This window comes from Palaemon carinicauda, chromosome 28, assembly GCF_036898095.1.
Source record: "Palaemon carinicauda isolate YSFRI2023 chromosome 28, ASM3689809v2, whole genome shotgun sequence".
NCBI lineage: Eukaryota > Metazoa > Arthropoda > Malacostraca > Decapoda > Palaemonidae > Palaemon > Palaemon carinicauda.
The window spans coordinates 27423881-27451801 of NC_090752.1; the positions used below are offsets into that span (position 1 = coordinate 27423881).

Here is a 27921-nt window from a genome sequence, read left to right on the forward strand (position 1 = left end):
CCGAGAGAGGATGGGCTGTACAGCAACTTCAGAATTTTTCTTTAAGCAATTTATATTTTTTATCTGATCTATTCATTTCTTCATTTGCGAGGAATTGTGTGCTAATAATGAGATTAGTATCGAGTCATCTGTGCATGAAATAATGTTATGTAATGTTTTTTACTGTTCAACATGACTATATCAACTTCAAATTACTGTAAGGAAATTATATGTCACGTAATTTGTTCGACACCTGATTAAATTATTGAGAATGAGCTTGTGCAATGAATTTTATGTTAAAAGAATTTTGTATTGTGTTCGACCTAACTGGGATTCACATGTATGAAATAATCCTATTAAGATGAAAATATCACCAAATTTCACTAAAACTAAAATTTTAGACAATGGATCTCCATAACTACATGCTTCTCTAAGAGTAAGTTCCCCTTTTGGCTTAATGCCAGTTTCATCTCAAAGAACAAGTAAGATCCCAACTACAGCCAGTGATCAAGTCTTGACGTCTGTCTAAGCTTATTCCTTTCTGTTTCCTCCAGGACTCGTTAAGGATGCTGGTCGCTCTGACATGGATGGCGATGCTGTCGGGGATGATGGAGGGAGGGCAAACCTTGGCCAATCCACTGCCGGCCAGAGTATCCCCAAAGGCATCGTTCCTTGAGAGGCAGGAGGCGGCCCGGGCCCTTCTGAAGGAGTCGCCCCTTATTGATGGGTGAGCTCAGCTATGTGTGTGTTGATGAACGTCTCTACCCAGTGGAGGTTTTAACCTCTTCAAGAATTTATGACTTACATGTGTTTCGTTTGTTTATTAGTTCTGCAGTAAACTAATTGTTTCTTTCTAAATTTTCATTTTTTCTTCAAGGTGAATCAGGCGAAATGTTAGGGTCAGATTGTTTTTGTCTTTAAGATAACAGTTGGGCAAAATTCATCAGATTTTACATATTTTGTCTTAAATTTTACTAAATTCGTTAGATTTTCTTTATTCTCTGTTCATTCTTTAGTCAGAATAGGTTTACTTGACCTTTGCTTGAGAGTTGACGAATTATTTGGATAACAGTCTGCTTAATTGACTCCAAATTGTGGTTACCAGATTGGTTTCGTTAAAATTCCGTTATTTTGTCTTCATTTTGAATAGACATTTTCTTTTTGTTTATATACCTGTAAACTAGTAGACATACTGGTCCCATCAGATTGCTTATTTTGTCCTCATGCTGAAGTAGACAAAATGACAGGCTTAGAATATTTTTATTTGTCTGTAGACTATATCAGACAAAAATGAATCAGATTATCTTTATTTCTCTCCAAGTTAAAATAGAGAATATTTTTGGAGGACCGTGTTTTACCCCTTAAGTAAACTAAAGAAAAATAAATGTTTTCAGCCGATTTTTCAAAGATTTTCCGAAGGGTATGTATTCACCCCCACCTGTTTGTTATTGCCTTGTCCAAAATCCCAAATTTTGCGAAGGGAATGTGTTCAACCCTATCTGTTTCGTCTATTTAACTTGAATTACCTTTGTCAACTTTGTTGGGACGGTTATGTTTTGATAGGTGTGTGTTTACTTATTGCTGATTGTATGCTTGTTTGTTATTGATTCACATAAATCAAACACTGTTTGACCTAATCTCACGAAATTTGGTGAGATGATTGGCCATGATCCCAGGACAATTTGAATATATTTTGGGAGTGATTTGGTCACAGGTCAAGGTAAAGATCCCAAAGGGTAAAAAAGGTGTTTTTGCTATCGATTCGTCAATCTTCATCTGATTTGCAAGAAACTAGTGCCAAATTGTGCATGCTTCAATTGCTTATCTTGTGATATAACATGATACAGGAAAAGGTATACGCTCTAACAAGTGCCCATTCTAGTTTATTTAATTATTTCTTTGTTTATGAGCAACTTTACAAAATAACTACTGTACCGATTTGACTAAACTAGGTAGTTATATTGGGTATGACCCAAGAAGTGGCACTTTACATTTCCTAATATTATTTTGTTCACCAAAAGCTCTCCATCACATGCTTATCATTTTTTAATTTCCGTCTCATGTCCTGGGAAAACACTTACAGCCTGTCCTAATTACATATATCCATTATCAATTTCTAGAGGATCGTCCAGGTCAAGGTAAAGATCACGAAAAGGTAAAAAAGGGGTTTTTTTCTATATAGTGGTTAATCTTTAACCGATTTGCGAGAAACTAGGGCCAAATTGTGCATAATTCAATTGCCTATTTTGGTATAGACAACATGATATAGGCAAAGGCATAAGCTCTACTCAGCTGAGTGCTCGTTTTAGTTTATTTACTTATTTGTTTGTTTGTGAGCAACGTTCCACCAAACTACTGTACCGATCTTGACCAAACTTGGTAGATACGTTGGGTATGACCCAAGAAGTGGCAGTTTACTTTTCCGAATATTATATTGTTTACCAAAAGCTCTCCATCACATTTTTATCCTTCTTTCAATTTCAGTCTTGTATCCTGGGGAAACACTTATGTCTCTCCTAAGAATAGTCATCAACAATCTCTATAGGATCGTCCATAATCCATATTTGTTGTCTTTCTGCATTTTCGTTAAACATTATGTTAGCTTTACTCTTATAATTTTTCAGTACTAGATTTCTTCCATCATCCTTTGCAATTCCTCCCATGATTAACTAAATCTGCAAACCTAAAGTTGTTAAGGTATTCCCCATTAATGTCAGTTCCTATATTTTCCCAATTTGAATTTTTTAAAAGTTCTTTTAGGCATGCTGCAAATAATTTTCGAGAGATGGAGTCTCCCTGTCTGTCTCCTTTCTCAATCAGAATTTTCTCTTTATCTTTATGTAGTTTTAGGATTTCTGCACTACCCGCATGGACATCTTAAAGTGTTGTAACGTAAGATTCATCTATTCTTTGTCTTTGAAGGGCTTTCCTTACAGCTGAAGTTATGACAGAATTAAAACCTTTCTCAGTTTATAAATGCCATATGTGGTGGTTTGTCATACTCTTGATTTTTCCTTTAGCTAGTTAATAACATGGATATGGTTAGTTGTTGAATACGCACTTCTGACACCTATCTGCTCTTTGGTTGATTAAAGTCTGTCCTTCTATCGGCATAATATGACCTTTGTATATATTTTATATATTACTGAGAGTAAACGAATTGGGCAATAATTTCTCAGGTCTTTTGTGGCCCCTTTTTCGGGAATCAATATATAATGTTAAAGTTTTCTCAATCTGTAGGTGTAAAGTATTCTTGCAAACATTTTGTGTAAAGTTCAGAGAGTTTTGCTCAATGACATCTCCTCCATCTATTATTAAATCTATTGCCAGGCTATCTTTTCCTTTTACTTTGTTTCGTTTTATGCCTTTCAGTACGTTCTTTATTTTCCCAAATGTTAATTTTGGTACTGCCTGTGGCATTTCATTATTTGTATTGGCAAAATTATTTCTTAGATCACTATTATATAGCATTGTAAGAAATCCTATGCAATTTTTCATCATCATCTCTTTTGTTATTATTATTTCCATTTTTATCCTTTAAAGAAAATATCTGTTGGCACCCTGTTCCAAGTCTTATATATAACACCAAAATTACCCATAGCATATTGCCAATTATTTGTTTCCATATAAAGTTATTGTGTCCCACAAGTGCCAAAACATAAATTGCTCTCATGTAATGGCTAAAGTTAAAATGTACTATTAGTCTAAAATTCTTACCTAATACATGTGCCTAGTTAAACACCCTGCCGCCGCCACCACCCCCCTCCCCCGGACAGGTGTAAGAATTTACGCGGTATAATAAACATAAAAAGGAAATACTCCACCATGAGGGAGAGTAAGCTTCTACACTAAAGTGTATAATTTAAGCGTCTTAACATACAGTACGTATTTGTACTCATTTTCAGGGTTCGGAAATTGTCAGTTTCTGCGAAGTTGGCCATTAATTTTATTTTGACGTACTGCAATACATTGTGACCTAATCTAACATCTTCATTTATTCTTTATCAAGTGTCTACTCCTGTTATCTAATATCGCAACTGGATTTCCTTTAGCTCATTTCCCAATGTATTTTTAATGTGGCAGTCATTCTCTCCTTGTCCAACTTAAATCACCTTAAAGTTCCCGATCAGTGATAAATATTAGTTTCTCCTGTGCCCGGGAAAAAAAAAATCACATTAAATATTTTCTAATTGCCAGCATTTTTTTTTTTTTTTTTTTTTTTTTGTCGATGTAACTCTTCAGCTCTTCTCATTAATTGGCAGGGAATACTTTCAAACGGACCCATTCTTAATTAAACGTGTCCAAATGCCGTGGAATGAAAAGCCATTTTGGATTTGATTTTATTTAATGACCGACATAAGCATATTGTCCACTTGTATAAAAGAATAATGTCGTTGCACCACGCACAATTACTCATGCAAATAAACACATGAATTAATGCAAATTGTATAGATTAAAACATCCCTACCTTTTTATTCATATATACATGTAATACATTTGTGTATATGATGACAATAATGCATACATATATATATATATATATATATATATATATATATATATATATATATATATAATATATATATATGTATATATATATATATATATATATATATATATATACATATATATATATATATATATATATATATATATATATATATATACATGTGTGCGTTTATTATTTATTAATATACATATGCATATGTATACATATACATGTATGCATATATATAAATTATATATATATATATATATATATATATATATATATATATATATATATGCGTGTGTGTGTATTTATTTGTGTTTAAATCAGAACATTAAACAAAGTCTTGTCTGATCATTTCTTGAATTAGTGACCAAGATGAAATTGTGTTAGTAAGCATTGAGGATATCCATAAGGTGGGGCAATGAACTAAGCATTCTGATCCAAAAATTTTTGCATTAATCCAAGAAATATAAGACCCTGTGTGTGTTTGTGTTTGCTACCTTTCTACCTCAAGAAGTTGAGAACGATATGACGTTAAACCAGGTCATGATTAGAACAACCTGTTCTCTGAGGACTCGCAACAATTTGGCTTTGCAAAGTTTAATTAAGAATGTTAACCCAACTAGGGCCATCCTGTTTACATTTCGTTTAAGAATTTCGACTCAGAGAGTGCAATATGGACTTGATGGTGCAATGCGAGTGATAAAGGCAGAATTCAGACCGGCCAGGTTACGCAACTAGTCGGATATATTTGCATAACGTGAGGGTGATGCCAATAACAACGGGATGCTAGAAGCGTTTTTTCGCTCCTTACGCAGGTAACTTTAGATGTGAATACTAAACTTCCTAGTCGCTGATATCAGTTCAATGAAGTTGAAAAGGTAAAAATAAATTCCAGTATTATCATTTATTATTATGAAATGATAAAAATGGTAACTAAATGAATAATCGTTATGGTACAACTTAATTAAATTGATCTTAAGGGAAACCAGAAATAGGTCTCTTTTTAAATTACACTAAATATCGTAGTCTTAAATTTTTTCCTTGATATAGGCATAGGCCTTTGTGACAAGCAGAACTTCACGGAAATCAGCTAGACAATGCAAAGAAGCACATGTCCATTTCCCGTACAGTGAAAATCAGACGTGAAAATCCATGATGATAATAGTGACTTCTACCATTGTCATTTGCATAAGTGAGCAGCACAACCCTAGGCGTAAAAGCAGAATTCTATACACCCAAGGGATTCCACAAGTGAGGAATGGAAATAACAAGAGACAAAATAGTGCGCCCGAGTGTATCCTCAAGCAAGAGAACTCTAAACCAAGGCAGTGGAAAACTGTGGTACAGAAGTTAAGGCGCTACCCAAGACTAGAGACCAATGGTTAGATTTTAGTGTCATTCTCCCAGAAGAGCTGTTTACCATAGCCTAAGAGGCTCTTCCACCCTTACCAAGAGGAGAGTACAAACAGGACAATTACAGTGTAGTAGAATGTGGAAAGAATAGGCCAGACTATTTAGTGTATGTGTAGGCAAAGGAAAAATAAGCCGTAGCCAGAGAGAGTAATCCGATGTAGTACTATCTGACCAGCCATAGCCATAGGACCCAATAAATCTCTAGCGGTAGAATTTCAACGGGTAAACGGATAAACTTTTTCATGCAAAAACTAAAAAAGAAATAATCATATATCTTTTAGTGGATAATGAAAAAGTAAGATAGAGAATAATAGATATAGCAGGAGATTTATGATAATATTAAAGGTGGCTCATTTTCAATAAAGGGAGATAAGAAAAACGAAAAGTTTCTGAGTTTTTCTTTTATATGGCATCATAAACAACTTGAGAAAGAAGTAAAGAAGAAGATAAAAGTAAAAGACGATTTCAACTTGACACAAGCGAAACAACAAAGTACTTTAGCAGAAAAGATACTTCGTGAACAGCAAGATTACTCTCGACCTTGGTGACGGTGACAGATGGACGAATTCATATTCTCCAATAATAAATACATACGCAATGTATATATATATATTATATATATATATATATATATATGCATATATATATATATATATATATATATATATATAAAAGCATATATATACATATATGTATATACAGTATATATATATATATATATATATATATATATATATATATATATGTATGTATGTATACTGGAAGCGCATTGGACAATAAGCTCCAGAATTTTGAAAGAAAAAGTTCTTATGGTAATAAGACATTCTCTCTCTCTCTCTCTCTCTCTCTCTCTCTCTCTCTCTCTCTCTCTCTCTCTCTCTCTCTCTCTCTCTCTCTCTCATATATATATATATATATATATATATATATATATATATACATGTGTGTATATATATATACGTGTACCCGACCCGTCAAAATATATGTCCGAAGATATACATAGTTACGCAGACACACAGATTGAGCCCTTTCCATCGCCTCCTTCTTTCTTAACTACAACCAGCTGGTTCGGAAATTTGTGGGAGAGTGTGGTTTCCGAGTGTATCTCTCGCAGGGAATGACTACTTCTCCTCCCCTATGACCGTGACAGAAAAGAATATTATATACATATATATATATATATATATATATATATATATATATATATATATATAAAGAGAGAGAGAGAGAGAGAGAGAGAGAGAGAGAGAGAGAGAGAGAGAGAGAGAGAGAGATTTGCCTCGGTAGTTCCAGATATTTTAGAAAAACCTAACAGTGCGGTTTTACTGAGGGTATCCTGACTGTGAGCTATGTACCGGAATAACGATAAATTCAATTAAGCTTTCAAGATATTCGTGCGACGTCCTCGTTGGATTAGGGGAATTTCCTTAGGCTTATCACCCTCCCTAGCAGGGCATCCCAGGATGATGAGGTCGTATCTAGGCGACTCAGAGATTCATTCCCTCACTTCCTAAACTTTAGTGAAGTAAGTGGGTTACCCAAGAGAGAGAGAGAGAGAGAGAGAGAGAGAGAGGGGGGGATATCGAGGTTTGTATCAACACATTTTTATGGGTATAATGCCTATATATCACCTACATAAATTCACATTTATTTTAACTTCACTGATAAATTAACTTTTTTCATGAGCCATAATACGAGTAGGATGACCCTTCAGTCCCTCAATGAAGCAGGATTTGAATACATTTCCCAGCATAAGAGCCAAAGACTCCATTGGCATACAATTTACATATTAAGAGCGTAAAACTAAACCTCATTAATTACTAGATATTCCTCTTACCAGATGAAAGGCAATTCAGACTGTAAATTAATTTTTATAATCTAGTTTTTTCAGCATTTTAATTTACAACTTTACAAGAGATTTGGTATCTAAAAAAAAAATCTTTTGCGTACAGCGTTGTTGATAGGTTTCTGTTTCACTTACAGGTTTTTTGACAAACGAGATAGATGATATGAACTGCTTACCCCCCCCCCCCCCAAAAAAAAATGGGACTATGCGGAGAAGAAAATGAAGAATTGTATTTTGGTACACCCAAAGTTAAGATTTTTAAAAGAGAATGAGTCAGACGTGTTGTTGTTATCCTAATAATAATAATAATAATAATAATAATAATAATAATAATAATAATAATAATAATAATATAATGGCTACCTCAGTAGCATTATTATTATTATTATTATTATTATTATTATTACTTGCTAAGCTACAACCCTAGTTGGAAAAGCAGGATGCTAAAAGCCCAGGGAAAATAGCTATGAGGAAAGGAAACCAAGAAAAACTAAATATTTTAGGAAGAGAAACAGCATTAAAATAAATATCTCCTATATAAACTATAAAAACTATAACAAAACGAGACGAAGAGAAATAAGATAGAATAGTGTGCCCGAGTGCACCCTCATGCAAGAGAACTACAACCCAAGACAGTGGAAGACCATAGTACAGAGGCTATGGCACTACCCAAGATTAGAGAACAATGGTTTGATTTTGAAGTTTCCCTCTCCTAGAAGAGCTGCTTACCATAGCTAAAGAGTCTCTTCTGCCTTTACACAGAGGAAAGTGGCCACTGAACAATTTCGGTCTAGTAAGAAGAATTGTTTGGTAATCTCAGTGTTGTCATGTGTATGAGGACAGAGGCGAATATATAAAGAATTGGCCAGACTATTCGGTGTATGGGTAGGCAAAGGGAAAATGAACCGTAACAAGAGAGAAGGATCCAATGTAGCACTGTCTGGCCTATCAAAAGACGCCATAATTCTCTAGTTGTAGTATCTCTAAGGGTGGCTGGTGCCTTAGCTAACCTACTACCTATAATATTATATTCTATCTACTCGATAGCTCGGACGATCTTCTTTACTGGATTACTGCGTTCTGCCAGTAACTGAGCAAAAGTCAATCTTCATGGTTGGGAAGTCAAATTCAGGTAAGTGTAAGTCGGCTATTTGATGCAAAGTTCACAATTTAGGTACAAATAAGTTAACAAGCGACACGTTTCCACAGTATCCTCTCTCTTCCTCAGGCTGTAGTGTAATGAGGGAAACGTAGCTGGCAACGTCTTTTCAATGGCAAAGCTGACTTATTTGGATAGGCAGAGGATTTAAATTGGTCACATTTAGCGTAGTAGATAGTGACGGGAGCTGTGCACCGGCTTTTTATTGTCTGAGGCGCTCTCCAGGAGAAGCTGATTCTTAGCTAGGCTGTTTAGCTGCTCACTCATAGGTGGTGAGTCGCCATCTTGCTCTGCGACGGCTACGCTTTGATTGGCAGAAGCGCTCATCAGGATGGAATCAGTGTTAAGCGAGCAGCTTGGCCGCTGATCAGAGTGGTCAAGGTTTTGTATGTCTTGCTTGGTAGTCATTCTCGGGAAGCTCCTACAGCAGGAGGGGAGCAGGAGCATTCCTGAGTCGAGTTGAGGGCTGGTTTTACTCGCTGTATAAGAAGCACCTCAAAAATCTTAAGTGTTCTGCTGCCAGAAGCATGTTCGATGATCTTAGTACTCATAACCACCTCACGTTTGATGATGTGGTTACACATCTGAAGGGCAGGGGATCTTATTGCCCCTTACTGGACAAGGCAGGGTAGTCTCGGAGACAATCGCATCGTGGTTATTCCTATGTAACGTCCAGGGCATCCTGGAACGGGGCAAAGGTAGAAATAGGCCCCCTGCTTCTGAGGCAGCCATTGTATCAAACCAAACAGGCCTTAAGGAGGGTCTACTACCAAAATAATAATAATAATAATAATAATAATAATAATAATAATAATAATAATAATCAATATTATTATCGTCATTATCATAGTTTTCGTAAAAACAGTTACATATTATTAATGTCATGTGGTTCAGCTGAAGGATTAGGTCTTGACGTAGAACTAAAGATTGGAGCAATGTTAACTTAAAGAAATAAGAAAGTTAAGGGGGATGAAATGAAATAATAGGATGAAAATAAAACGCTTGAAATAATTCATCCTGGGATTCATTATCGCTATAAAAGACTTTTCTTTATAACAATTTTCAGTCAATTGTTACGACCTTACAGGTAATAAAATCAACAACTCACTCATGAAAGTCTGCCAGCACTTACTGGCATGACTGAAATTAGCACAATCATTTAATTGAGAAATTAAGGATCTAACTGTGTCTGGTAGCTATTCAAAGAGGCTATACACAGACAAGACAAGCGAGCATTGTAATTTATGAAGATTAGGACAGCTATCAATGTTTGGGCGTAAATTAGCGGAATTCCTTAGCTGTGAAAGTAACGATCAGACAGTGCCATGTGGCTAATCAAAGAGGCTGCACATAGACATGACAAGCGAGCATTGTAACTTATGAGAATTAGGGCAACTATCATTTTTGGACTTAAACTAGCAGAATTATTTTGTTGTAAAAGTAACAATCAGACTGTGTGAGGTACATTTTTGGACTTAAACTAGCAGAATTATTTTGCTGTAAAAGTAACAATCAGACTGTGTGAGGTAGCTAATCAAAGAAGCTATATATAGACATGACAAGCAAGCATAGTAATTTATGAAAATTAGGAGAGCTATTGCTGCTTGGGCGTAAATTAATAGAATTCCTTAGCTGTTCAGACTGTATCAGGTAGCTAATCAAAGAGGCTATGCATAGACATGACAAACGAGCATTATAATTCAGGAAAATTAGGACAGCAATCATTAGCAGAAAGTAACGATCAGGATGTGTCAGGTAGTAATTAAAGAGACTATACATAAACATGGCAACAAGGCAACGTAGCTTATAAAAAGTAGGCCAGCTATCGCTGTTCGGACATAAATTAGCATAATTCCCTAGCTGTCAAAGTATCAAAGTAATGATCAGACTCCTTCAGGTGGCTAATCAAAGAAGTTGTACATAAACATGACAAGCAAGAATTGTAACATAAAAATTAGGACAGCTATCGCTGTTTGATCTTAACTTTGCAGAGTACCTTAGCTATCAAAGTAATGATCAGATTGTGTCTGGTAGTTAATCATGACAAGCTTAATGCTAGCTTGTCATGATTGGCTATTATGAAAATTAGCAAAGCTGTCATTGTTTGGACATAAATTAGAAGAGTTCCTTAGCTGTGACGATAATGATCAGACTGTGTCAGGCAGCTAGTCAAAGAGACTATACATAGACATGACAAGCTAGCATTGCAACTTAGGAAAATTAGGACAGCTATGGTTGTTTGGACTTGAATTGGTAAAATTCCTTAGCTGTTAAAGTAACGTTCAGACTGTGGCAAGAACCTAATCTGGAAGGCTGATAAGACAGTTATCGTTGTTTAGACTTAGATTAGTACAATTTTTTATCTGTGAAAGTAACCATCGCACTGTGTCAGTTGGCTAATCAAATAGGCTGAACATAGATATGACAAGCAGGCACCGTAACTTATAAAAATTACGACAGCTGTCGTTGTTTGGACTTACGATAGCACATTTCCTAAGCTGTGAAAATACTACACACATGTACACAAACACAAACACACACACACATATATATATATATATATATATATATATATATATATATATATATATATATATATATATATATATATATATATGTGTGTGTGTGTGTGTGTGTGTGTATATATATATATATATATATATATATATATATATATATATATACTTGTAAATGTGAATATACTTTATATATATCATCATCATCATCTCTTCCTCTGGCCGTGGACACAAAGGGCTTTGGTTAGATTTTGCAAGTCTTCTCTACCCTGACCTTTTAAATCAATACATCTCCATTCATCACCTCCTACTTCAGGCTTCATAGTCCTCAGTCATGTATGCCTGGGTCTTCTAGTGCCTTATGGAGCCCCGTTGATAGTTTGGTACACTACTAATCTCTCTTAGGGTGTGTGAAGAGCATGCCCAAACCGTCTCCATCTACCCCTAACCATGATCTCATCCACATGTGGCACTCTGGTAATCTCTCTTATAGTTTATTTCTCATCCAGTCCTGCCATTTAACTCCCATTATTCTTCTGAGGGCTTTGTTCTCAAATCTACAAAATCTGTTGAATATTACTTCTTTGTCATACCACGACTCATGTCTATACAGTAACACCGATGTCACTAAACTTAAATTCTAAAGAACCTGTATCAGAGATAAAAGTTCCTAAAAATCTAAATGATTCCAGCTCATTAATCCTTTCTCCTTCCAATGATATTTCCTCATCTATTCCATAATCCGTTCTCGTCCTCTCTATCTATCTCCTATTCATCCTGAGTCCAACCTCATGTGATATTTCATGCATTCTGTTAACATGCTTTGCAAGTTGTGTGATGTTCTGCTAATGACAGCGTCATCAGCCTAATCTAGTGTAGATATATAAAATGTGAGACCGTTACATTAACTGACGTTAACATATTATCATACCTAAAGCAATGTATGATGTTTCCCATTTATTATGTTTCCCATTTATTATGTTTCCCATTTATTATGTGTCTCATTTATTATATGTCTCTTGTAAATAAATACACCCCCTATGTATTCATGTGTATATGCATCATATTATAATGTTATTATGCATAGATGTCTATTTCATTATTAAGTTTGGCAACGCCCCGAAGACATGGCAACAATGTACTTCCCAGCCTTGGGGCATCACACAATGTGCTTGTATTGTCGTTCGTCACCCAAGGCAGACGTAATTCCTGCCTGTTGTATTTGATTCGTGTATTGCACCTTCTCAATAGAACTTATGTTAATTTCAAGATTGTGTTTCCTTCCCAACCTCCCAGGAACACCCCCAACATGGCACAGTGAGTATTTTGTGGGAAGAGAGTGCTTTTACAAGTTTTTCAAGCAACACAAGACGACGATTACAGCCGCCATTACTCTCCCCGTGAATCTCCATGGATTTATTGTGCAGTTCATGTGCATTTAAGTGTAGTGTTCGTTGCCCATAGTGACTTATAAGTGGACCCTTTTAGTGCAGTGTGCCTTAGTGACTGTTAACTGACCTCCTCATGTGCTGTGTCTCGTAATTAAGTACAAGAACGAGCTTAGCACATAATTCAACCTGACCGGCACACTGACATCTAGTCACTTTGAACGCTTCCGGGCAACTGACCGTGACGTCACCGAGGGGAGTGACTACTGCTCGTCGAACAGACTCCTCCCCCTCCCTACCTGAACCATACCGCTACACTTAGTATAATGTGCACATATTCGTAAGAATTATATATTATTTCTGAATCTTTTGGAAAATTGAACTTTTATTTCTTACATATTTCTTCTTGATATGTTAATATTAATGTTTTTACAATAAACCATGTCGGAATCGGAATTTCACGAGGAATCTTCTGATATACGAGAAGCAGAGGTAGAGGAAGGATTTAATCCTAATGTTGGAGCTTTCGGTGGATTAATTGGGGAGGAAGTATACCAGTTGCCACCGCCACTCACCCCACATTATACAACTCCTCCATCAGCTTCAGGAGCCGATTTTCTTCATTTCATCAAGTATCTTGAACAATGTCGTATACAAGAGGATGCAAGAAGGCGCCAAGAAGAGGATTTTCGACGCAGAGAGGACGAACAACGTCGACAGGAAGAAAGTGCTCGCTTTACAGCATTGTTGCAGAGGTTGCTTCCTGTTACCTCCCAACCTGACAGCACACATAGCCTTTCAGTCAATACATCGTCTACATCGTCAGTACCTACTTTTTCATCTTCAAGTTCATCAGTAATACCTGCCCCTCAAAAAGCTATCACCCAGAACCCGCCTCCCCTTCAAGCAGATGCCAGTTTTCAAGTTTTTCGAGAATGGAGACGTCGATGGGAAGATTATTCTATCATGGTGGATTTATCCAAGCTACCTAGAGAGAAGCAACTCATTCAGCTTAGAATGTGCCTCACTCTCGAGACGCAGAGGATCTTGGAGCACACCCTGGATATTCCACCCAGCACAGCCAAGACAGTAGAAGAGGTCTTAGATGAGCTGCAGGATCACGTGAAAAGTCTACGCAACGAAGCCCTACGCCGAAGGGAACTCTTAAGTTGTAAGCAGTTTGAGGGAGAATCTTTTTCAGATTTTTACGTGCGACTTAAGCATATAGCTGAAGAGGTGGACGTCTGTCCGGGGAATTCATCAGTGTGAGGAAACTCAAATGAAGATGATAATTCTCATGGGTATCAGGGATGGAGAACTCGTCCAGAAACTCATCTCTCTTGATGCAACAGCTTCACTACAGGAGGTGGTCAATACTTGTCGCTCATATGAGGCGGCCAGGAAGGCTACTTCTGCCATTCGAGCACCATCCTCCCAGCTACGTGTTGTTTCAACATACAAGAAACAGAAAGGAAGTGGTAAAAATCATTCTTCAACCCCACCACCCAAACCAGCCACTCCCTGCCAGTGTTGTGCACGTACCCACCATTCTTCCGAAGTTTGCCCAGCCCTAGAAAGCAGCTGCAAGAACTGTGGTCGACGAGGTCATTGGGACAGGACTCCTAAGTGCCCAGCCAATGCAGCACAGTGCCGAGTTTGTAACCGTGTGGGACATTATGATAAACATTGTAAGACAAAGAGAAATGACAGTACACAGGGTGGCTCTTCAAGTGACAAAACTACCCCATCGTCAGGTAAATCAAAGGTCGTAAAGAAGTCCAGCTGTCGTTGAGTCGAAACTTTCGGCAAGTCGCCTAAGCCTGTCTGTGTTCTTCTAACATATGGAGATGTTACATCCCGAATTCAGATGTTACCCGACACAGGCGCCGAAGTCTCCGTGGTAGGACCCCAGCATCTTGACCTACTGAAGATACCTAGGAGTAGTTTGAAGCCATTTCCTACAACTGTAACTCTAACTGCCGACGGTTCAGCCATGACACCTGCTTTGAGTACCTTCCAAGCCACTCTTACTCTGGGTAAGCAGTCCTGTTCTGCTGTTATACAGGTCCATGACGGTGTCCAAACTCCATTGCTGTCTTACAGCCACTGCAAGGAATTGGCAATTATTTCTCCAGACTTTCCCAAGCCAATATTGGAAGTTAAGCACATCAAAAGATGCAAGGAATTGCCCCTTTCTGCTACCACAACCCCTACTGAGGCAAGAGAATTTTTTTTACGGGAGTTCAAAGATGTTCTCGTCACCAAAGAAGACCTCAAGACAACATCACTCCAGCCGATGACCGGTCCTCCAATGAGGATCCACCTCAAGGATGGTGCAGTACCCTTTGCTGTCCACACTCCACGCCAGATACCCTTTGCTTTCCGCGACCAAGTTAAGGAAGAACTCGCCTCCATGGTAACCCAAGGAATTATCAAGCCTGCCGGTGATGAACCTTCAGAATGGTGCCATCCACTTGTCGTAGTAGCTAAGGACTCAGGTGTCCGTATCACTGTTGACCTCACTAAGCTCAACAGCCAAGTGTCCCGACCAACCCACCCTTCTCCAACTCCGTTCGCTGCCATCCGTAGTGTTAATTCGAAGGCAAGGTATTTCACTACAGCAGATGCCTTATGTGGATATTGGCAGATGGCACTTGCTGAAGAGGACCAACACTTGACAACCTTCATTACACCGTACGGCCGTTTCAAGCATTGCAGAGGCCCAATGGGTTTTGCAGCTACAGGGGACGCCTTCTGTCTCCGTGGTGATATGGCTCTTCAAGGAATGCAGAACTGTGTAAAGGTCGTGGATGACATACTTCTTTCTGATGAAGATTACTTCACTCATCTTCAACAAATCTACGAGATGCTTCTTCGATGCCGTAAATTCAGGATTACTCTCAACAGAGACAAGTTTGTGGTTGCTGCATCTCGAGTGTCCTTTTGTGGATATCAGCTCTCAGAAGAGGGTATAGCAGCTGATCCTGGCAAAGTCAGTGCAATCCGGGACTTTCCAACTCCTACCAATTTGACTGACCTTCGATCATTCATGGGTTTAGTGAACCAGTTGGCTGAATTTACCCCTGATATTGCTGCTACAGCTCAGCCCCTACGACCTCTGATGAGCCCCAAGAGAGCATTCGTTTGGACTCCTGATCATGACGATGCATTTCGTCGAGTCAAGGCTGCCTTGGTAAGCCCCCCAGTCCTTGCCTCCTTTGATCCTGCATTGCCGGTAATCCTCCAGACTGATGCCTCTCGCTTATATGGGATTGGATACGCCCTTCTACAGGACCATAGTAATGGCAGACTTCGTCTAGTTCAATGTGGCTCCCGTTTCCTCACAGATGCCGAGTCCCGCTACGCTACTATAGAGTTAGAATTGTTAGCTGTGGTGTGGGCTATGTCTAAGTGTAGATTGTATCTAGCTGGTCTTCAGCATTTTACCCTGATGACTGATCACCGGCCACTCATCCCAATTCTCAATCATTATACACTTGATGCAGTGGAGAATCCTCGCCTTCAGCGTCTCAAGGAAAAGATTTCTCCATACCTATTCACAGCAGTGTGGCAAGTTGGAAAGCAGCTCAGCATTCCAGATGCCTTATCTCGAGCTCCAGTCAGTCAGCCTACTCCTGAAGATGATATCACTTGTGCTGATGTCGCAACACACGTCAGATATATCGTCAATGTCAATGCTGTCATCGCCGAAGAAGATTCTACGCCCCAAGATGCAGATAGGACACTTCAGGAACTCCGAGCTGCAGCAAGAGCTGATTCATCGTATACCCGTCTTGTGAATTGTGTGACTTCAGGATTTCCATCAAGCCGTTATAACCAACACCAGTCGTTACTCCCTTTCTGGAAATTAAGGGAAAACCTCTCAACTGATGGTGATTTGGTTCTCTACGGAGCAAGAATTGTTGTCCCTGCTGCCCTCCTCCGTCGTACTCTCGCTCGTCTTCATGATAGCCATCGAGGAGTGGAAGCCACAAAGCGACGTGCAAGACAGACTGTTTTTTGGCCGGGAATTGATTCAGACATCACCAGTACTGTCAGAGCTTGTGAATCATGCCAAATGTTGCAGCCTAGCTTTCAGCAGGAACCCTTATTGAATGATGACCACCCTACGAGGCCTTTTGAGTCTGTCTCAGCTGACTTTTTCAGTGTCGCCGGGAAATCATTCCTCGTTGTAACCGACCGACTCTCTGGGTGGCCTGTTGTGGTACCATGTAAAGGAGACACTACTGCTTCCAACACCATACGTATCTTCTGTCGTTACTTCAGGGAAGTCGGTGTTCCCCTTCGTATCAGGACCGATGGTGGCCCTCAATTCGCCAGCAAAGACTTTCAAGATTTCATGATGAGATGGGGTGTCCACCATATCATGTCGTCACCACATTACCCGCAGTCCAATGGCCATGCAGAAGCTTCTGTAAAAGCCATTAAGCACTTAATCCTCAAGACATCACCTTCTGGCAATATTGACTGCGAAGAATTTGATCGAGGCCTTTTGGAACTGCGTAATACTCCAAACTTCACAGGCCGCTCTCCAGCACAGATTTTGTATGGCCGCCCACTCCGTACCTGTGTACCTGCTCATCCACAGTCTTTTTCAGAGGAATGGCAGGCCAAGTCTGAGGACTGTGACCGCCGTGCAGCTGCTCGTGCTGAACAAGTAAAACTACAATACGATCAGCACGCCCGCCCACTTCCCAAGTTGGAAATAGGTCAGACAGTAAGGATCCAAGACCCGACATCACATCGATGGGAAAAGGTTGGCGTTATCATGGGCTTTGGCAAATCACGGGACTATGAAGTGCGTCTTCCCAGTGGCCGAGTTTGGTGGCGTAACCGCCGCTTTCTACGTCCAGTGCCAACGCCTGGTGTTGACCCCCTCCCCCATTTACCTGTGGCCCCTTGCACGGACATAGAAAGGTCCTTAGTCTCTAACCCCCAAGTGTTCCCACCAGATCTCAAAGGCTCATTAGAAAGAGTTAGCTCGAGAATGGAACTACGAGCGCAAGGGGGGAGGGAGGTGTAGATATATAAAATGTGAGACCGTTACATTAACTGACGTTAACATATTATCATACCTAAAGCAATGTATGATGTTTCCCATTTATTATGTTTCCCATTTATTATGTGTCTCATTTATTATATGTCTCTTGTAAATAAATACACCCCCTATGTATTCATGTGTATATGCATCATATTATAATGTTATTATGCATAGATGTCTATTTCATTATTAAGTTTGGCAACGCCCCGAAGACATGGCAACAATGTACTTCCCAGCCTTGGGGCATCACACAATGTGCTTGTATTGTCGTTCGTCACCCAAGGCAGACGTAATTCCTGCCTGTTGTATTTGATTCGTGTATTGCACCTTCTCAATAGAACTTATGTTAATTTCAAGATTGTGTTTCCTTCCCAACCTCCCAGGAACACCCCCAACATCTAGGTCCCCCAATTTCTTGTTAACAATTCAGTTCACTACTTCACCATCATCCCCAGATAGTCTTTGCATTACGAAATCCCTGACGAGGATAAACAACGTAGGTGACAACACATTCGCTTGGAGTACTCCACTGTTCACTGGAAATTCATTTGATAGGACTCCACTAACATAACTTTGCACTTGCTACGCTAATGAACAGACTTCACCAAATTTACATATTTAAGAGGAACTCCATAATAAAACAAGACTATCCACAAGATTGGCCGGTGCACACTATCAAAGGCTTTTTCATAGTCCATAAATGCCATTAAAATGGTATTTCTATATTTTACACATTGACGTACTACGTCTTAAAATGAAAATTTAGTCAGTACAACTGCTACCTTTTCTAAATCTTGTTTTTTCATCTCTCGGCTTTTCATCAGTCTTTCTCTGTAGTCTCTTTAGAATGAGCATATCATATATTTTCTCGAAAACTGACATAAGTTTGCTGCTTCTGTAATTATTGCAATTAATCATATCTCCCTTTTTTGTCACTTATAGGAACACTCCTAACTCCCATTCATCAGGTTTTACCTCTTCATGCCACATTCTACAAAATAATCTTGTATTCTGGGAGTCACTTTATTTTTGGCCAATATCATCTCAGCAGTTATTCCGTCATATTTAGGGAGTTTCGTTCTCTTTAGTTTTTTAATGATAGCTTCGACTTCTAACACAGTGAATTTACTCATGGGCACATTAACGTCTTTCTCAGCTTCAGGTATATCAATCAAATTATTTGCTTCATATCTCCTATTCTTGACCACATCGAAGTGTTCCATCCAATGTTGCCTTCTTCATCCTTTGTTGTTATAAAAGATCCATATCTCTTTTTGGGTGTATGCTTCTTCTTCTTTGCCCGAGTAGAGATTTCATTAATAATTCTATGAGCAATTCTTACACCATAGCCACTCCTTCAATTCATAGCCTCATCTGTTTTCCTAAATAAATATTCTCTCCAGTCATTCGTGGCTCTTCTTTTGACTTCGCTATCAATACTTGAATGCTTAGCATGCTCTACCTTGTAATTTTCATTACTTCTTAGAAAACTTTCAACAAACAAATAGTCTTTGTGTCCTTTTTAAGGTATCCCAAGTATCATTTGATATCCATGGTTTTCTCCCTGTAATTGCATGTCCCGAAACGTCACTACCAACTGTCTGATATATGTTCTTAATATCACACCATTTTTTATTAACTGTCTGCTCTTCGTCTCTTACAGTCTCTAAAACTGCAAATCGACTCCTACATTCAATTGCAAAGGTTTCTCTGTGCTCATCTTCTAGAAGCTTAGTTGTATCAAACCTAGGTATTCTATCTATATTTCTGCTGGGTGCTTTCAGTTTTAATTACAGTGTGGCAATGATCAGCTGGTGATTATTACCAATATCTGCACCTCTATAGCTTCTTACATTTCTCAGAGTCCTTCTCTCTTTCATAATATCTATTTGATCCATTTGATTTTTGTTATTGCCACATGGTGAAGTCCATGTGCATTTGTGGATGTCCTTGTGGTGGAAAAGAGTACCTTCAATAACAAGATTGCTGAACAAAAATCTGTAAAGTGTGCCCTATTTTCCTTTACAACTTCAGCAAGACCCTCAACACCCATCACATTCTCTAGACCTTGATTATTCCTTCCAACTTTAGCATCGAAGTCACAAATCACAATTTTCATATCTCTCTCTGGGATCTCATCTATTACACTACAGTTCTTCATAGTATTCATCTTTCCTTTCTTCAGGGGAATCATTTGTTAGTGCATAGCAAACTATAATACTCATATTGCACTGCTTGATTTAAAATTTGCAAGTGACAATGTACTATTTACAGCTCTCCATTCTATTAATGCCTTTTCTGCTCATGGCGTCATTATCATTCCTACCACTTCTCTTCCAACTCCTTCCTGAGTAGATATATATATATTGCCTGGGTCGAAGATTTTTTTACCAATCCCCTTGCACCGTTTTTCAGCTAAGGGCAAGATATCTAAAGTATATTTCATAAATTAAATCTCCACTTGCTGTATTCGTGGTTCTAACATTCCAATAACCAATTTTAAATTTTTCTTTAGTAATTATAAACCGGGAGATTCTTAGCACCCCACTACACCCGGGACTCGGGGCCATACTGTCACTTTCGCTTTCCATAGACTGGCTAAACCCATAGAGGATTCATTGACTAAATTCATCATAGGATAGCCAGTTCCTTGTGATGCGCAGTGCCTATCAACTAGGGCGAGTGACCCCTGCCGGTCCAAACTAATTCCAGTAAGATTATCCGTCAGGCATCAGAAGTAAAAGCTGAAAACATATCTTGTCTATCACCTTAAACTAAATTCGTCACCCTGTTGGCAGTGATTTCACCGAGTTTTAGGGGGTCATTTCTTCCACACCCAAAGTTCTCATTACTCCACCAAGTTGCTCATCTACTTATATAACCATTGACAAAAATGGATCACTAAGATATACCGCCAACAACTGTAATATACCGCCTGGCATGATATATATATATATATATATATATATATATATATATATATATATATAATATAAATTATATGTATATATATACATATATATATATATATATATATATATATATATATATATATATATATATATATATGTACATATATATACTTTTCATCATATTATATTTCCTCTGAGAAGAGAGACTACAGAATGAAAACTGGTACATAAGTCACTTTCACTTTCATACTTTAACCAATATGAAAAGTTGATGCATCACACACCTTTTCCTCTCTAGTTTAAAGAACCTTTCTCAACATTTGCAAAAGATTAAATATATTTTATTAAACCCTAAGAACATACGACAAAGTCATATAAGCGTAAGATATATTCTCGTAAATTGAACCGTCATTGTTTTTAATATAACACCACTTGAAAGCCACAAAAGTTCTTTAAACTTCATATATATAATATGAAATATTTCTTGAAAAATATTAATAATTCTAAATTTATTATAAACTCCAGTCTCTTTTAAGCCTTCTTAACCACTGAGGAGAGCATGTGTTTTTCATTTCATAGATTATTAAGTACATAAGGCGGACATGTAGGTTAGCTTGCGCGTGAGTGTGCTCGCTGTTTGTGCTACAGTATCTGCTAGCACGTGGGGGGGGGGGGGGGCACTGCATCTTTCTTGTGTTTAGATTTACAAATGTTTTAACATTACACATGATTTAATGTTAAACGCCGGATAAACTGAAGCATGAGCAAAATAATCGACAGAATTATGGTGTCCCCATAACAAACAAACAAAAAAATTATTACAAAATCACCAAAGTTTTACCGACTTCGATGTTCATAGGAGTAACTTACATTTCCACCAAGAGCTTTGGATAAATTTATTTAATCTAGTATTACTTAAGGCATAGAAAGAGGAGTTTTAGATAACAGTAGAGATGAATTTATTATTTAAATATGCTTCAAAATTAGGATTCCATTAAAGTCTTCAAATAAACGGAATGTATACGAGTGTTCCTTATCCCGTCAATGTAACTTTCGTAATCAGTGTTGTCATGAATAGAAGTTCACCTTTTCAAGATATTTTACTCAGAGGTTTAATAGTGGCCTGGTCATTTGCTTGAGGACTGTGATTTTTTTTTTCTTTTTTTCACAGGGAAAAAAAGTTTTCGTTAATACTTTTGTGATTAGCATTACAATTGACGTTTTTTTATGATGTGTTTAACATATGGCATATATTGATTTTATTCTATTTTCACAATTTTAAGATAATGCGAAAGCCAAAATGTGAGGAAAAAATCAACACATTTCCATGTAAATATGGACGATTATAATAAAAAAAAAATCAATGTGATTCGTATTTTTTTTTCTTAAAATTCAACCCTATAGAAAAAGTAGGAATACCACAATAAAGTTCATTTATATGATCTCCCTTCTCAAACCGTTTTTTCATCAGACCTTTATTTTAAACTGAGTCAATAATTCAATCTATTACTTTTACATAATGGAAAATGGCACGTCCACCCATATTTCTTTGTTTCCTCAGAACATTTTACCTATAGGAAAAAGAATGACAAGACTCTCTTACAGCGAGTCGCCCCTTTTTCGTATGGGACTACCCCACCCTTGAAACATATATTTTCTCCCTCCTGTTAAACCCGGAGAATAACTGCGTAGCATTGTGTCGTATTTCACAGTGTGTGTACAGCAGGTGGCCATTCCCTAGGCCCCTTCTTCTCTTCAGGCAATAAGAATTTCTGGAATTGTCGAATCCGGGTTCTAAGGATCTATAAAATAAGAATGATGTGGACGTATAATAAAGTGTTTGGTTACGCAACTGATACGGAATCATAAATCATCTCTCTCTCTCTCTCTCTCTCTCTCTCTCTCTCTCTCTCTCTCTCTCTCTCTCTCTCTCTCTCTCTCTCTCTCTCTCTCGTTATTTCATTTTACAATAGCGATTTCCTTTCTTGAACTGTTGATTTTACAATTTCCTTTAGTACGATTATAGGACATCGCAGAAAATAGTTTAATGCAAGAAATTTCACCATTAGTCATTTAGCGGAAGCAATTCACATCTCCAATGTATCATCTTAACTATGATTTATGATGTAACGTACAGACAATTAGTTAATGCGCAGGAGTAAAGCAGATCACAATCAATGTCAACTGGGACGTCAGACAGCAGTTGCATGTCCATGTATACTGTACTATAATCTTAAAAAATATATATATATATATGTATATATATATATATATATATATATATATATATATATATACATACATATTTATATATATATATATATCTATCTATATATATATTTATATATATATATATATATATATATATATATCTATATATATATATATATATATATATATATATATATATGCTATTATTCTGGTACAATTACGACTTGGACTTAGTTACCCAAATCAGCTACCTGTGACACTTTTCACTAACAGCTCCCGTTTTCCTATTGAATACTAATATTGTAACAAGTTATCTATTCTACGATTATGACTAAGAATACAATACAAGGCCTACGTCTTTTCAATTGGAATTCCCCCTGGCTTGGTATAAATTAAATCAACAATGGCTAGAAATGAAGTTCGTTTTTGCAAAGACGTTAAGACTGGAGGAAACAAATTCATAACATCCATATATTATCACATTATATCAGAACTCACTTTGAATTATTGAGCTAAATTTTAACTCGAAAAAGAAGAATAATGGTTTCTTTAATTGTAAGTTGAATGCTATCTGAATCTTGATAAATTTTTATATATTATCATTTTTATTCATAAGTCTTTTGTTCATTGAATTTTGTGTCGTTTGCCTACCTATTCTGGTAGATTTTAATGTTTCATCTTGTTTTATATGCCTGGGCTTTGGTATTATAACGACAGATGAGTCGGCTTCGTTGAAGTCCTTATACATATAGCCAAGATTTCGTCGGAGTCCCACAATCCATGAAATAAAAATGAAGGTTCAAAGTAAGATATAGAGGTACAGAAAACACCAAGAACAAACAATGAGTAGAAAAGGGTGCTAACATTTTTTATAAAAGAAAAAAAAATCCTGATATCCTAATAATCTTCATAAAAATCAGTAGTTATAAATAACGGAAGTTGGCAATCTTTAACCAAAAGATCTTTATATATCCATAATCTTTATAAAATCAGTAATTATATAGGGTATGTTGGCAGAGGCAAACATCTTGTTTTTTTTTTTTTTCTAATGGGAACATAGTCAAAGAAGCAAGCTGGGAAATAAGGATGCTTAGAAAAAAAATGTATATATAATTATAATTAATACGCCAAATATGTGCATAAAACAGTATCTAAAACTTTGTTAATTCGAAACGAAACCTTTGGCCTTATGGAAAAAAATAGAACTGAATCTGATCGAAATTAAATGACCGAATCGTATGACAAAGTTCACACTGGTTTAATAACAAGACTTCCAAGATTGCTCTGATAACTTTTCATCCACTGTAAAAATAGAAACCATGTGTTGATGGCCACGACTGCAGCACGTCACGTAAATTGAACGGAAGAGAAGCCATGAGGTCAAATAATCTTATTCCTGAATCAATTAGTATATCAGACACACAAAATAATATATATGTGCACAAATAAATTTACATATATATGTATATACATCACTATATAATATAAAGTGTCTGGTTTTATATATATATATATATATATATATATATATATATATATATATATATATAATATATATATATATATATATATATATATATATATATATATAATTATATATTTCCGGTCAAGCTTAATGGCATTGCCGAAGACGATTAAAGCGAAGATAGTGGTAGACCAAGGCCGTCGGTAGACACCCCTTAAAATTTAGAAGATTCTGATATTGGTAAGAAACGCTGCGGGTTTGAAAGGGGATGTAGGGACATTGAACCGTAAAGATATATTTCCAAAATCACAAACGTCCCCTTTTTTTATATTGGTCAACTTCTATTTTAGATATGAAAAAACATTCCATTTTGAAATTTGCAACTTTTCTTTAAAATTTTGACCAATTTGTATTTAATTTTTTAAGAAATAAATCTATTTCACTTTTTGACAGCCTCTCCTTTAATAATTCTATAAACTGACCATAAAAATCTAGAGCATAAATGAAAGTAAAATATAAAAGCTGCACTTCTGGTCTGCCGCTCGTCGCAGTTTAGCAATGATAGATTTGGTCAGTTATTAGACCAAAGACTACCAGCTGATTTCCTGCAGCAATCTGCTCGCCACATCACTGGTCCCTCAATTCGTGAGGTTGAACAACATTCAACCAGATAAATAGAAATAAATGAGGACCAATAAAAGCCAGACGCCGTTGGCAAACAAGCTCCTTTGATCATCTGTCGGAGCACGGACTAGGAACTGGCGATTTTTTAATGATTAATGCTTTGAAAGCAACAGGGAACATTACGAGTTTGTTGTCAGTAGCAACGGTTGCCAATTAAACCAGAGAACTTGCAAGAATACGTAAATTTGGACTATGTATTAGTTTTGGCAACATGTCATAATTTTGGTAACACGACTTAGCAACATGTCTTAATTTTGGCACCACATCATAATTTGACAAAATGTCAATTTTGGCACCACATCATAATTTGGCAAAATGTCAATTTTGGCACCACGTCATAATTTGGCAAAATGTCAATTTTGGCACCACATCATATGATGATGATGATGATCATAATTTCGGCAACACATAAAAATTTTGGACCACGTCATGACTGCGGCAACATGTCATAATTTGGGGAACATTTCCAGAATTTTGGCAATATGTCATAATTTTGGGAACACGTCATAATTTGGCAACATGTCATAATTTTAGCACCTCGTCATAATATAAAGAATTTATAAAATAACGCAAGATCAGACTATTTGGCGCGATTATTTATAATTTTGACTCACCAATAGATTTATGAATCGGTAATAAGACGGCGAAAATAGTGCAGATTATTTCCAACATCGAAAATGTGTCACAGCTTCCGAAATTCTTGACGCAAAATATCCGAGCAAAATGGGATGGATAGGCCAGTGTATATAATCACTATACAAGAGTTCAGAATGAAATGGCTTTAGAGAGTTTCTTATATATGTTCATGCACGTAATGAATTACTATCAGCTCAACTATGGTTTTAAGGGTGTCGAAAATATAGAATTATGTAGAAAGAGTTGGGGATCGGCTTAGTTGATCTGCCCGAGACTGTAAAGGATGGATAAGGTTCAAGGAATTTGGTTTACTGGCAGTTTCTTCAAGTAACACGGCGTTGCCGGGGTTAGTTAGTTTAAACCGAAACATGCAAATTTCCGCTATTTTTTTTTTTCTAGAATTACATGAAATAACAGAGGAATATGTAGTAATAATAATAATAATAATAATAATAATAATAATGATAATTAAAAGCAATATCTTCTCAGATAGTTACCTTACAAATATCTTTTTGCTTTATTCAGAATAGAAGTCTCAGGTGTATAAATTACCACATTTCTCTTAAGAAAAAGTTTTATTACAAATAGAAGGAAAAGAATAACCCCAGATTTAAAAATGTAGAGCATTAAACTTATCGATCAAAGTAACCATTGCGCTGAAAGGAATCCCTTAAAGATCCCATTGGGAAATCAAGCTATTTTCTGAAAACTGGAATGTTGAAATTTCTTTGAATATTATTCGGCGCAGTGTTAAGAAAGCTAATTCCTACTTGGATTAGAAGGGCTTCAAGCTCTTACTTAATCTTCGCACACAGGCAACGCAACAGTTAAGACGAGGGAGGCATCGCATTTATGTTATCTAAAGATAGAGGTAAATGGCTTTAGACTCGACTATCACCTCGATAAACCTCTACTTGAGTATCGGGGAGTTTTAGGTCATTGCCCAGGCCTTGTATGAGGTAATGGTGACAGTTAAGGGCCCACTACTTCAGCCATCAACGGTAATGGAATTCAAGAATAGCGTATGGCCTGATAACCATTCGATGTTATCAACCTTTTTCCGGAGGAATTGAAGCGGGTGGTAGACTGTCTCGTTCATTTGGAAAATCATTTCTTAACATGAACCGGTACAATGATTTTCGGTATTTCGAAGAAAATAGCTTATATTCATACGTACATACATCTCTCTCTCTCTCTCTCTCTCTCTCTCTCTCTCTCTCTCTCTCTCTCTCTCTCTCTCTCTCTCTCTCTCTCTCTCAGTTCGCAAATGCATTTTGATAGAAATCTGTTAGTTTGCCGAGTTGTCTACAGCCATAAATGGTAGTGCCACAGACCCAGGGGTATTATGTAATTTTAATCTTTAAAGCATTCAGAGAGACACACTTTACTTATAATTCCATTGATCACAAAAAAATGGCAAGGGAAGACTGGACGGATACAATCAATGGTATAATAAAGTATTATATAGTGAATGAGAAAGCGCATCTCTAACGCAGATGACTTCACAATAGATTTTTCCCCCGAACGTGTTGTCCCCTTCTCTTATTGTGGGCCGTAGTGGTATCTGCACTGTATATAAAATAGAAAATACCTGTTATCACAAATAAAGGTTTTCCCAATTAAAGATAACCTTCTTCAGTGTATTTTCTGGATTCTATACTGATACTATGACAAACGCTTGAATAATAAGTAATATTCATCTATAATCTACATTTTCAAATGTACAGAATGATTGAAAATATTTTCAAATCTATAGAGTGATTGTAAATATTATCTGACTGTCAGACTTTAGTAATATTTCTATTCCAGTTCTACTGATCTATTCTTGGAGATTGATAGCAAAAACGGTCTCATCACAGAGATAAAAAGTTGATTGATTGGTTGATTTGGAGTTTTCTGGCATCCTGACATCAAGGTCAATGACACCGATTTACTGGGTTATAAATAGTAAGAAGTTTTCAGAAGACCTGCTTCTGATTTGTACCGCTAGCATAGTGCAAAACATCTTGTTCAAGAATCTTGCCAAGGATGAACCTACCAACCTCACCCTGAGCCTCAAACAGCTTTCTATTTCTTAAGGTGCTAAAGAGTTGAAAGATATATATAAACCCAGTGATGAAATTTTATCACTATAGTTACTTCCATAAACCGAGTA

General features: G+C 37.0%; 1 protein-coding gene across 1 annotated transcript in view; it reads left to right on the forward strand.

Annotated features, from left to right (window-relative positions):
- Positions 1-27921, forward strand: part of LOC137621994 (dipeptidase 1-like) — a 597809-nt gene that overhangs the window by 172519 nt on the left and 397369 nt on the right. Inside the window, exon 2 of the mRNA XM_068352484.1 lies at positions 534-706. Within this exon, the coding sequence (XP_068208585.1) occupies positions 546-706 (161 nt within the window). The 5' untranslated portion in view covers positions 534-545. The remainder of the gene's footprint in view (positions 1-533; positions 707-27921) is intronic.